Source organism: Cebus imitator, unplaced genomic scaffold, assembly GCF_001604975.1.
Source record: "Cebus imitator isolate Cc_AM_T3 unplaced genomic scaffold, Cebus_imitator-1.0 Scaffold406, whole genome shotgun sequence".
NCBI classification, from domain to species: Eukaryota; Metazoa; Chordata; class Mammalia; order Primates; family Cebidae; genus Cebus; species Cebus imitator.
Window position 1 is genome coordinate 1,417,215 of NW_016107721.1, and position 9,680 is coordinate 1,426,894.

The 9,680-nt window shown below is 44.8% G+C and overlaps 1 protein-coding gene across 1 annotated transcript in view; it reads left to right on the plus strand.

Annotated features, from left to right (window-relative positions):
* Positions 1 to 9,680, plus strand: part of EIF3A (eukaryotic translation initiation factor 3 subunit A) — a 54,628-nt gene that overhangs the window by 42,523 nt on the left and 2,425 nt on the right. Inside the window, exons 17-20 of the mRNA XM_037731558.1 lie at positions 2,160 to 2,248; positions 3,510 to 4,228; positions 7,828 to 8,029; positions 9,131 to 9,321. Coding sequence (XP_037587486.1) covers positions 2,160 to 2,248; positions 3,510 to 4,228; positions 7,828 to 8,029; positions 9,131 to 9,321 — 1,201 coding nt within the window. The remainder of the gene's footprint in view (positions 1 to 2,159; positions 2,249 to 3,509; positions 4,229 to 7,827; positions 8,030 to 9,130; positions 9,322 to 9,680) is intronic.

A 9,680-nucleotide genomic window follows, 5' to 3' on the forward strand; every position in this document is an offset into this window, starting at 1 on the left:
CAGGATGGTCTCGATCTCTTGACCTCGTGATCCACCCGCCTCGGCCTCCCAAAGTGCTGGGATTACAGGCTTGAGCCACCGCGCCCGGCCTTGCTTCTCATCTCTAGTGTTGTTTTTTTTTTTTTTAAAAGATGGAGTTTCACCATGATGGCCAGGCTGGTCATGAACTCCTGACCTCAGGTGATCCACCCACCTCGGCCTTCCAAAGTGTTAGGATTACAGGCGTGAGCCACAACGCCCGCCCTCTAGCTGTTATTAGAGAGTTTCATTGCCAACACATTTTTTCAAAAATTCAAATAAAGGGCCAGGCATGGTGGCTTATGCATATAATCTCAGCACTTTGGGAAGCCCAGGCAGGTGGGTCAGTTGAGGTCAGGAGTTTGAAACCAGCCTGGCCAACATATTGAAACCCCATCTCTACTGAAAATACAAAAATTATCTGAGCGTGGTGGCAGGCGCCTGTAGTCCCAGCTATTTGGGAGGCTCAGGCTCAAGAATCTCTTGAACCTGGAAGGCTAGTGGCTGCAGTTAGCTAAGATCACGCCACTACACTCCAGCCTGGGCAACAGAGCGAGATTCTACCTCACACAAACAAAAAGTTCAAGTAAAGGTTCTTTTATTTACAAATTAGCTTATTCTTAGCTTTGTAGATTTTTATTTTTTTACTTTTTTGAGATGCAGTCTTGCTCTCTTGTGTAGGCTGGAGTGCAGTGGCGCAAGGTCAGCTAACTGCAACCTTCACTGCCCAGGTTCAAGCGATTTTCCTGCCTTAGCCTTCCAAATACCTGGGATTATAGGTGCCTGCCACTACGTCCGGCTACCTTTTTTGTATTTTTAGTAGAGACAGGGTTTCACCATGTTGGCCAGGCTGGTCTCAAACTCCTGGCCTCAAGTGATCATCCTCACTGGCTTCCCAAAGTGCTGGGATTACAGTCGTGAGCTACTGTGCCCAGCCAGCTTTGTAGATACTTACTTTAATCTTCCCACCCTATCATCAGATCTCTTAAAATATCTTCCAGAGTTCACACTTGTCTGATTATGGCTTTAGGTTACATTTGTAAGACCAGTCACACTGTATCAGAGGATATTTATGATTAAATAATACATGCATCGTCCCTTGGAAAAGGCTGTACCAGATTTACTTTTCACAGTTCTTAATGTCATCAAAATACTTGGAATAGAGAAGTTCTGTCAATTTAATCACCCCCATTAGACATTAAGTAAAATGTCTCCACCTTTCTTTGAAACGGCACTGTGATGTCCATTTCAGGGCACTTGACTTTCTTTACATCTGTAGAGGTGTGTGTTCCCAGGTTGCTTTCCGGCAGTGTTAAATCAGTTTGTAAGGCCACTCACAATATATGAGACTGCCAGTTTCACTGTAGTGTCAGTCTGATCTCAGATCAAAAAATAAGTAAGCTGGCGTGGTGGCCTATGCCTGTAATGCCCACACTTTGGGAAGCCAAGGCAGGCAGATCACCTGAGGTAAGGAGTTCGAGACCAGCTTGACTAACATGGTGAAACTCCGACAAAAATTAGCCAGGCGTGGTGGCATGTGCCTGTAATCCCCGCTGCTCAGGAGGCTGAGGCAGGGGAATTACTTGAACCTGGGGGGCCGAGGTTGCAGTGAGCCAAGATCGTGCCATTGCACTCCAGCCTGTGGGACAGGGCAAGACCCTTGTTTCAATAAATAAATAAATTAATAAATAAATAAAAATTTAAGACTTGCTTATGGGCTGGGCATGGTGGCTCAAGCTTGTAATCCCAGCGCTTTGGGAGGCCGAGGCAGGCAGATCACAAGGTCAAGAGATTGAGACCATCCTGGCCACCAACATGGTGAAACCCCCTCTCTACTAAAAATACAAAGAAATTAGCTGGGTGTGGTGGCGTGCCCCTGTGGTCTCAGCTACCTGGGAGGCTGAGGTAGGAGAATTGCTTGAACCCGGGAGGCGGAGGTTGCAGTGAGCAGAGATCACACCACTGCACTCCAGCCTGGAGCCTGGTGACAGAGCGAGACTCTGTCTCAAAAAAAAAAATTGCTTATTTAAGGGCTTCATATTATTTAATAGGAACATAAAAAATATTTGAATGGTAATATCAGTAGTTGTAATAGTAAACTGTTACCAATGTAATGCCTCTTTTTCACTTTGTCAATGGAGGACTCTCGTTGGGGAGACAGAGATTCAGAAGGCACTTGGAGAAAAGGACCTGAAGCAGACTCTGAATGGAGAAGAGGCCCACCAGAGAAGTAAGTAGAGTTGAGGAAAACAGTGCGGCTCCAGTTCCTGTTAATATCTTATTCGTTTTAAAATTTGGTTGATTTTGTGGGGCAGGGGATTGGAGGGGGAAGGAAAGACAGAAGAATTGTGTGCATGTCTGATTTTATGTGGGTTCCTTTTTTGTTTTGTTTTGTTTTGTTTTTTGGGTCTGCCACCCAGGCTGGAGTGCAATGGCATGATCTGAGCTTACTGCAACCTCTGCCTCCTGGGTTCAAGTGATTCTTGTGCCTTAGCCTCTTAAATAGCTGGGATTACAGGTGTGTGCCCCCACACCTGGCATATTTTTGAATTTTTTAGTAGAGATGGGGTTTTGCCATGTTGCCCAGGCTGGTTTTGACTTCAAGTGATCTACCTGTCTTGGCCTCGCAAGTTGCTGGAATTATAGGCATGAGCCACTGCGCTTGGCCTGTTTTTTGTCATTGTTTTGAGATGGCCTCTCACTTTGGAGTGCAGTGGCGTGATCCTTGTCTCTATAGCCTCGACTTCCCTGGGCTTAAGTGATCCTTCTGCCTCAGCCTCCTGAGTACCTGGGACCACAGGTGTGCTCCACCATGCCTGGTTAATTTTTTATTTGTTTCTTTGTATTTGAGACAGAATCTCGCTCTGTCACCCAGGCTGGAGTGCAGTGGCCTGATCTTGGCTCACTGCAGCCTCTGCCTCCTAGGTTCAAGCAATTCTCATGGCTCCCAAGTAGCTGGGATTACAGACGTGCACTGCCACACCCGGCTAATTTTTTCATTTTTAGTAGAGACAAGGCTTCACCATGTTGGCCAGGCTGGTCTTGAACTCCTGACTCAAGTGATCTGCCTGTCTTGGCCTCCTGAAGTGCTGGGATTACAGGCGTAAGCCACCATGTCTGGTTAGTTTTTGTATTTGTTGTAGTGACAGGGTTTTGTCATGTTTCCCAGGATAGTGTCAAATTCCTAGGCTCAAGCAATCCTCCCTCCTCGGCCTTCCAAAGTGCTGGGATTACAGGTGTGAGCCACTGTGCCAAGCAGCATGTCTCAATTGTAGTAGAAATGGGGTTTTGCCATGTTGGCCAGGGTGGTCTTGAACTCCTGACCTCAAGTGATCTGCCTGCCTTCACCTCCCAAAGTGCTAGGATTAAAGGCATGAGCCACTGTACCTGGTCCATACTGAAGTTTTAAAAAAGCATGTGAAAATAACATCCTCAAAGGATCATACGGTTTTTTATTTCAGATGTTTTTAATTGTTTTTCTTGCTGTGTAGGGAGTGGAGACGTGGAGAAGGGCGAGATGAAGACAGGTCTCATAGAAGAGATGAAGAGCGGCCCCGGCGTCTGGGGGATGATGAAGATAGAGAGTCCTCTCTTAGACCAGACGATGACCGGGTTCCCCGGCGTGGCATGGATGATGACAGAGGCCCTAGACGTGGTCCTGATGAAGATCGATTCTCTCGTCGTGGGGCAGACGATGACCGGCCTTCCTGGCGTAACACAGATGATGACAGGCCTCCTAGACGAATTGCTGATGAAGACAGGGGAAACTGGCGTCATGTGGATGATGACAGACCATCTAGACGAGGACTGGATGAGGACAGAGGAAGCTGGCGAACAGCTGATGAGGACAGAGGACCAAGACGTGGGATGGATGACGACCGGGGGCCGAGGCGAGGAGGTGCTGAGGATGAGCGATCATCCTGGCGTAATGCTGATGATGACCGGGGTCCCAGGCGAGGGTTGGATGATGACCGGGGTCCCAGGCGAGGGTTGGATGATGACCGGGGTCCCAGGCGAGGGCTGGATGATGATCGAGGACCTTGGAGGAATGCCGATGATGATAGAGTTTCCAGGCGTGGTGCTGAGGATGACAGGGGCCCTTGGAGAAACATGGATGATGATCGGCTCTCAAGACGTGCTGATGATGATCGGTTTTCCAGACGGGGTGATGACTCAAGACCTGGTCCTTGGAGACCATTAGTCAAGCCAGGTAAAATTCTATTTTCTTGAATATGTTTAAGTGTTCACCTGTAAAAGTGAAATTCAGATGGATAAATGTCAGGGCTGTATTGTTACTTTCCAGATAAACTGTTCTTTTATCTTTCCTTGAGTATCGTTACAGGGTCTTACCTGTCAAACATTTGCCTATAGAATACCACCATCCAAAACAGATCAACAACCCAACCCTTCTTTCCTCTTTAGTGGTGTGCTCTTTTCCTTCTGCTTCGTTGACTACTACTTGGAAGGATCTTCCTGTACTAATCCCTTCAGTATTGGTGTGTTTTTCAGGTTTTATTGAGAACCAGCCTCCTTTTAAAAATAAATAACTAAAACTAAAATGTACTTGATATATTTGTTTCTGCCAACCATGAGATTATGCATAGAGAAACTCATTTTACTTTTTTTGAGACAGAGTCTTGCCTTGTTGCACAGGCTGGAGTGCAGTGGTACAATCATGGCTCACTGTAACCTTGACCTCCCAGGCTCTGGGGAGTCTCCCACCTCAGCCTTCTGAGTAGCTAGGACTACAGGCGCATGCCACCATATCCTGCTAATATTTTTTTTTTTGGAGAGACAGGGTTTCACTGTGTTACCCAGGCTGGTCTCAAACTCTTGGGTTCACTGCTGCCTCTCCCTCCCAAAGTGAAGTGCTGGGATTACAGGTGTGAGGCACTGCACCCAGCCTCATGTTCTTTCTTAGCTCTGGGCCTGCTTGTTATTTCACACTTTATTATTGGTGAGCCAGTTGTATGCATGTCTGTGATATGCGTCTATTACCATTATCTTTCTTTTTTTCTTTTTTTTTAAGACTGAGTCTTGCTCTGTTTTCCAGGCTGGAATGCAGTGGTGCAAATCCCAGCTCACTGCAATCTCCACCTCCTGGATTCAAGCGATTCTTCTGCTTTGGCCTCCCAAGTAGCTGGGACTACAGGTGCACACCACCACACATGGCTAATTTTTTTGTATTTTTAATAGAGATCGGGTTTTACCATGTTGGCCAGGCTGCTCTCGAACTCCTGACCTCAAGTGATCCACCTGCCTTGCCTTCCCAAACTGCTGGGATTGCAGGCATGAGCCACTGCGCCCAGCCAGTTTTCTCTAGGTGATTTCTATGTACTGCATGCAGGTGACAGCTGCTTACTGCATACAGCATATCTCCACCTGGTAGTCTCACTGAATGTTGAGCACAGCCTATCCAAAACTGGATTCATCACCAACAAACACACATGCATTTGTTCACGCCCACCCACCCCTCTGATTCTCATCAGGGGCATCACTGCCCACCTAACTTTCTGAGCTAGGAATCTGGGAGTTGTTTTGTCGTCGTTTCATCCTTTATGTTAAATCTTTACTTTTATTTTTTTTTAATTAATTTTTTTTTTGAGGTACTTTTGTGTAAAAGTTAAATCTTCATATAGTTCATATAGTTCACTTCTGCTTTTTTGATGTTTCTGAAATCCACCCTCTTCTCCATTCCCACTGCTTGTACCTGATCCTGGGTCAGCATCATTTTCCTTCCCCCCGACTGGTTTTTTCTGGCTCCCTGACTCTCAGTTTTAGTTTTGTGGGTGGGGGAAATAACAAGAGCAGTTGTTCTGCATGTACATCTAAGTGAGCTGCTTCCTTGCTTTCCCTAGTTTCTGTTGCCTACTTCGTCTCACCTCATTCCACTGTTCAGCTGTTAACTTGTGTAAGCCACTTCATTTTTCTTTGCCTTATGTTAAATTGGGTAACAACATAGCAGATTCTTATTAATTTGCTAATTATATTTTATAAAGTTGCCATGAATACTGAACTCCTATTCATAGGGGAAATAGAAGGTTAGGATCTCATGAGTCTCTAGTCATGGTATTTTTGTCAGCCAGTCCATAAAATGTCTTTTATGTGTTTGTGTTTAAAGACCCTTTATTTCTGACATGTTGTTGATTTATTAACATTGAATTCATGGTCCACAGCATTATAACTCATTCATGAACAAAGCTTATCTAATGCCTGTATTTTCTCCTTAAGGCATATCATGGCCACCTTGTGCTTGGAGTCACTAAACAGCATTTGTTTTTTCTTTTTTGAGGCAGGGTCTTGCTTTGTCACCCAGGCTGCAGTGCAGTGACGTGATCTCAGATCACCGCAACCTCTGCCTCCTGGGCTCAAGAGATCCTACCACCTCAGCCTCCTGAGTAAGAGAGTATAGGTACACACCACCAAGCCGAGCTAATTTTTGTAGTTTTGTAGAGATGTGGTTTTGTCATGTTGCCCAGGCTGGTCTTGAACTTCCGGGCTCGAGGGATCCACCTTCCTCGACCGCCCAAATTCCTGAGATTACAGGTGTAAGCCACCACGCCTGGCCACTAGACAGCATTTTAGCACTACACTTGGAAGCCATTTTAAACAGTGAAGTCACCAGCAAATTTCTCTCTCTCTGTAATCTATATAAAATGTTCCTAGATTCATATATTCGACGGATAAGTATGAGACATTGTACAGGGTTAAAAGATTTATCCATAATTAACGACTAGATAATGGTGGGTTGGTAAATGGTGGAGGATGGGCATATAAAAAGAAAGATTCTTTTTTGGATATGAAGGCCTTGAAAATGTTGCAAGGTATAATAAATACCACACAATTGGGACTCAGAGAAAACTCTTGAAGTTTTCTGTTTAAATGAGTGATCTGTTTAACATCAGAACATACTATGCTGAAATCTGTATGCAACAGGAAAAATTATGAAATTCTCAATGATGATTTTGTTTATGGAACACTCAACCCAGATCATTTAAGTTTTTTGTTTTTTTTACCTTCTGTTTTTTGAGACAGAGTCTCACTGTCGCTCAGGCTGGAGTGCAGTGGTACGATGTTGGCTCACTGCAACTTCTGCCTTCCAGGTTCAAGCGATTCTCCTGCCTCAGCCTCCCAAATCAAGTAACTGGGACTGTAGGTGTGCCACCACACCTGGCTAATTGTTGCATTTTTAGTAGGGACAGGGTTTCACCATGTTGGCCAGGCTGATCTCGAATTCCTGGCCTTAAGTGATCCACCTGGCTCAGCCTCCCAAAGTGCTGGGATTACAGGTGTGAGCCACCATGCCTGGCCCATTTTAAGTTTTCTTATAGATATATGAGTTTTTTTTAATTTTTATTTTTTTTGAGATGGAGTTCTGCTCTTGTTGCCTAGGCTGGAGTGCAGTGGCTTGATCTTAGCTCACTGCAACCTCTGTCTCCCGGATTCACGAGATTCTCCTGCCTCAGCCTGCCAAGTAGCTGGGATTATAGGCATACACCACCACACCTGGCTGCTTTTTAAAAAAATATTTTTAGTAGAGACGGACTTTCTCCATGTTGGTCAGGCTGGTCTTGAACTCCCGACCTCAGGTGATCTGCCCGCCTTGGCCTCCTAAAGTGCTGGGATTATAGGCATGAACTGCCGCACCCAGAAAATACTGTTAATAATGTCTGTGCAGTGATATACACAGCTTTAGTGTTTTTTTAATCAGTGTCTTAAATTATAGAATGATGATGAATCATGATTGCCAATCTGTGTCTTTTTAAAAAAAAATTTAAAAATATTTTGCTTTTTCAAAAAAAAAAATAGGTGGATGGAGAGAGAAAGAAAAAGCCAGAGAGGAGAGCTGGGGTCCTCCTCGAGAATCAAGACCATCTGAAGAACGTGAATGGGACAGAGAAAAAGAAAGGGATAGAGATAATCAAGACCGAGAGGAGAATGACAAGGACCCTGAGAGAGAAAGGGACAGAGAGAGAGATGTGGATCGCGAGGATCGCTTCAGAAGACCTCGGTGCGATGTTCTGATCAAATCATTTGTACGGGCCGGGTGCAGCAGCTCACGCCTGTAATCCCAGCACTTTGGGAGGCTGAGGAGGGTGGATCACCTGAGGTCAGGAGTTCGAGAGCAGCCTGGCTAACATGGTGAAAGTCCGTCTCTATTAAAAATACAAAAATTAGCTGGGCGTGGTGGTGGAGCACCTGTTATGCCAGGTACTCGAGAGACTGAGGCTGGAGAATCACTTGAACCCAGAGAGCAGAGGTTGCAGTGAGCGGATATTGCACTGTTGCACTCCAGCCTGGGCGACGAGAGCGAAACTCTGTCTCAAAAAAAAAAAAAAAATTTTTTTTTTTAAGAGCTGCAGTTGGGATTGTTTTAGACACTGGCCTGTGTGTTCCAAACTATTTTTGAGAAATGACATTCCTCATTATCCCCCAGCCTCCCCCTGCCCCCATCTCTCAGAATCATAATGAAGGTTTTATAAATGTTTTAGAGGTTATCTAATTGAACATGCCCTCTTAAAGTTAGCAAGTGGAGGCTCAAACTTTGTGGCTTTCTATAGGCTGTGTAACTGTTGGGTAATGGAACCAATATCGCCGTCTTTGCCAGTCCATTGCTTTTCCTTTTGTGGTTTAGGGCAGTCAGTTTTCTTGCCTTTAAAAGACCAAAAGCCCCTTGATTTTATTAGTAGTAGAAGTTCTAGCTTGCTCCCTCTGCCAAAGTGGCCTTACACTGCAGACCAGCAGTATTCAGTGCAATTTTCTGCAAGGAAGAACATGTTCTGTGTACTGGCCATTATGGTAGTCACCAGTCACATTTGGCTGCTAAGCACTTAGACTATATGGTTGGTGCTCCTGAGGAAATATCCCCATTTTACGTTAGATACATTTAAGCAGCCACATATGGGTAGTGGCTGCCGAGTGAGATGGCGCAGATCTGGGTGTTCTCTTTTGTCTCCCATGTCCCAGCTATCAGGTCAGGTCAGGTTATGAGTTAAAACTGTGCTTGTTAGATTTGTAAATTCTGAGCACCAGCTTGGACAGGATGTACTTAGAATTATCCATTTGGTCTAACAGTATGAAGAACCTGACTTGTCATTTTAAATTGCTACAGGGATGAAGGTGGCTGGAGAAGAGGACCAGCTGAGGAATCTTCAAGCTGGAGAGACTCAAGTCGCCGGGATGATAGGGATAGGGATGACCGTCGCCGGGAGAGAGAGGACCGGCGTGATCTAAGAGAAAGACGAGATCTAAGAGACGATAGGGACCGAAGAGGCCCTCCGCTCCGATCGGAACGTGAAGAAGGTATGAAGTGTTGGAGAACCATCCTTTGCGCGGGGGGGGGGGAATTTGAATTATTTAATTATACCGCAAATTTGAATGAATGCCAACAATAAGAGAGTTGATGTTTGTTCCATTTGGAATTCATGATTTTCATACAGTTAACTCAGTGGCCATGTTGTGAGGTGCACTTATCTCCAAATTCAAGGTACAGTAGTAGACTAAATTGGATAGTAGGCGATAAATATTGATAAAATTTACTTAATAAAAATGAAAAAATTTATTATTTAAAAGTAACTTCCTGGCAGATTAAGCCCAGAGTAGAAACATTTTTTCTTTTAAACAGTTGGAAGTTCATTCTTTTTTTTTTTTTTTTTTTTTTT